Here is a 2,623-nt window from a genome sequence, read left to right as displayed (position 1 = left end):
ACTGTATTTTCTTACTAGCGTATATGGCTCCTTGTTGCTTCCCTAGAACGGCCCGCCTCTCTAAAATTTCGAGCGTGTCTTTGTGCGTCGTAGTCCACATTTCCTTTACGGATTCCATTACCTGCCTAATCTGTATTCATAATCGTCTTTACTGTCTGATCGGATTCGATGCGTTTAAGTTAACTGTGATTTGTTCGACACTCACTGAACTGGTCAGAAATAAAAAAGCGTTGAACTTTACCACAGAACCTGCTACCATTATTACAGCGGATAGGGACTGTAGCAACAGCACGATGTCAATGTCGCTTCCTATAAAAGGTGTAATCTGAAAGAACCATATTATACAGTTTGCATTGTCGTAAATTGATTAGTTTGAAGTTTCGGACACGCTATATTGCATTCGATATTAAATTTGCGTTACCACCAATTTTTAAATCTATGAATTTCTACCCGAGTCAACAGAATACTTCGAATATTCGTTCAATATTCAACAAAATCAAGCGGAGTTTTAATTATAGTCACGTTTTTAGTAGTTTTAGTAGTAAATGAACGAGCAAATTTAGTAATTTCGAAATTTGCAGAATTCTGTTTAGCTTAAACAGAAACAGCGTACAATTGGCAGATGTTTTTGCGAAGGGAAGTTAATATAAACGTTTGCGCGTGTATTCGAAATTAAATGAATAATTATTGAATTAATAACTGGATTAATGGATGTTGTCTTAAAGAGTTGGAACGATGGGACAGCAGTTCCTCGCGACAGTGCAACGGTGCAAAACAAATATGAACGTCGAGAATGGTTTAAGCGTGGCTGTACCTGCACGATTCCTATAAGACAACACATGAAATTCACAAGAACGATTTGGATTCCACGAATGGTCGCACTCATGTACGGCCAGAGTCCTAAAATCCTCATCAGGCCTATACTGAACCTGTAATGTATATCACATGCGGACATCGTGAACAATGGTACCGAACGTGCGACTGTCTAACTTTCTGCTTCTACTTCCAAGTCTCCCCTTTTACGCGCTTCCACTTCGGAAATATAATACTTTCTGGTACAATATAAAACAAATTCCGAGAAGCGTGGAATTATGAGTGACGCGATCCGCAATTACAAGATCATTTATTCATGTTTTACGGACACAGACGGGAAAGATCGATGTACTTCCACGTTTAATGATATGACGTCTGTTATGGAAATTATAGGGGTTTTAACGGAAGGAGACATCTTTTTGAGAACTCGCATTAGATACTTATGTATCTTGTTTTATTCTCATCTTTTTTTTTTCTTCCCCACCTCAGCCGAACAGGCGAATCGATAGTTCTCGAAGATATTCAGTCTTCCTCGGGACGCGAAACGAGAAGCATGCAAGGATTTAACATTCCGCGCATAATTGAACGTGAGTATCGCGACAGGTAACATCGAAGTCTCGAGTCATTCCTACGCGTGATTTATTGTAGCAGTTCGTATAAACTAGGCTGTAGTTGTAAATTGATACGGTCTGGCTAACTCGTCGGCCCTCTTTGTCTTCAACCTCTAGACGCGAACGAAAGATGAGCCTAACTACCCTGTACGACTTTGCTGTTAATTTTATGATTGTGATAATCGCTTCATCGTCCTGGCTCTCATTTTATTATTGTAATAATCGCTTTATCGTTTGGACTCTAATTTTATTATTGTAATAATCGCTTTTTCGTCCTGGCTCTCGTTTTATTATTGCAATAATCGCTTTTTCGTCTAGACACTAATTTTATTACTGTAATAATCGCTTTTTCGTCTAGACTCTAATGAGACTGCCTTTTTATCGTCGGATGACTACCAGGGATGACAACAATTGCGCGGATATGCATATCCGTACAATAGGTTTGCGTCTCGATCAAGGTTAGTAACAAAACTCTACGGAAAAGAAAAAGAGGTGGTGCTTTAAAATGAATAAGAAAAACAAAAAAAGATATGAGAAGTAAAAATAAAAAATCAGGAGTGAAGAGAGTCGTAAGACATGTATTAATTAATGAGGAGGAAATAACATAGCTCAATGAACATACGTCTGGAAGACGTTGTTCGTTTCATTCGCCATTGTAGCGACAGTATAAAAAATCTATTGGCACTGTAAATCCACGCTTTACAGGATTAGTAATTTATTATTTTATAACGTTACTTAATTAACGTTCACTCAATTTTATGAACGGTTATATAGTAATGCAAATTTTAAAATAAAATGTACTACTTTTAAGTTTGCACATTATTGTTTAATCAAGCCAAATTAAGCATTACTTTTCGAACGCATCAAATTCCGTTTGATTTATACGTCCAGGTGTTAATGTCATCCTTATTTTATGCATTTCATATAGGTACAAATTATTGGACGCTTCATTCTGGTTCAGATTATATTTCACTAGTATACAGGGTCATTGCATGGGGTCATTATTATTTTTTTTTAATAATAGGAGCGTGGTAATGAAATAAGAGTTTCATGAAGCTGAATAATTTAATGGAAAAGGAACTGCGATATTGAGATACTGTAATTAATTATTAAATCAGTAGAAGCTACTTATTAATAAAATGTCAATGTGATTCGAATTTTGGTGGACATTAAAATTATGTTGTAATTGATAAATAATA

The 2,623-nt window shown here is 36.2% G+C and overlaps 1 protein-coding gene across 1 annotated transcript; it reads right to left on the bottom strand.

The window, feature by feature from the left end:
- Positions 1-15: 15 nt before the first annotated feature.
- Positions 16-1,584, bottom strand: LOC144477707 (uncharacterized; the record flags this gene model as incomplete). The annotated part of the gene is made up of 3 exons (XM_078195445.1): positions 815-1,584; positions 242-325; positions 16-130 (listed from the first exon to the last, which is right to left on the bottom strand). Coding segments are annotated over exons 1-3 (340 nt in total), but the record flags the coding sequence as incomplete, so codon positions are not given.
- Positions 1,585-2,623: the final 1,039 nt, after the last annotated feature.

Source organism: Augochlora pura, unplaced genomic scaffold, assembly GCF_028453695.1.
Source record: "Augochlora pura isolate Apur16 unplaced genomic scaffold, APUR_v2.2.1 APUR_unplaced_3008, whole genome shotgun sequence".
Taxonomy (NCBI): Eukaryota; Metazoa; Arthropoda; class Insecta; order Hymenoptera; family Halictidae; genus Augochlora; species Augochlora pura.
Note: the sequence above shows the minus strand (reverse complement) of the source record. Positions and strands in the feature narration are given on the sequence as shown.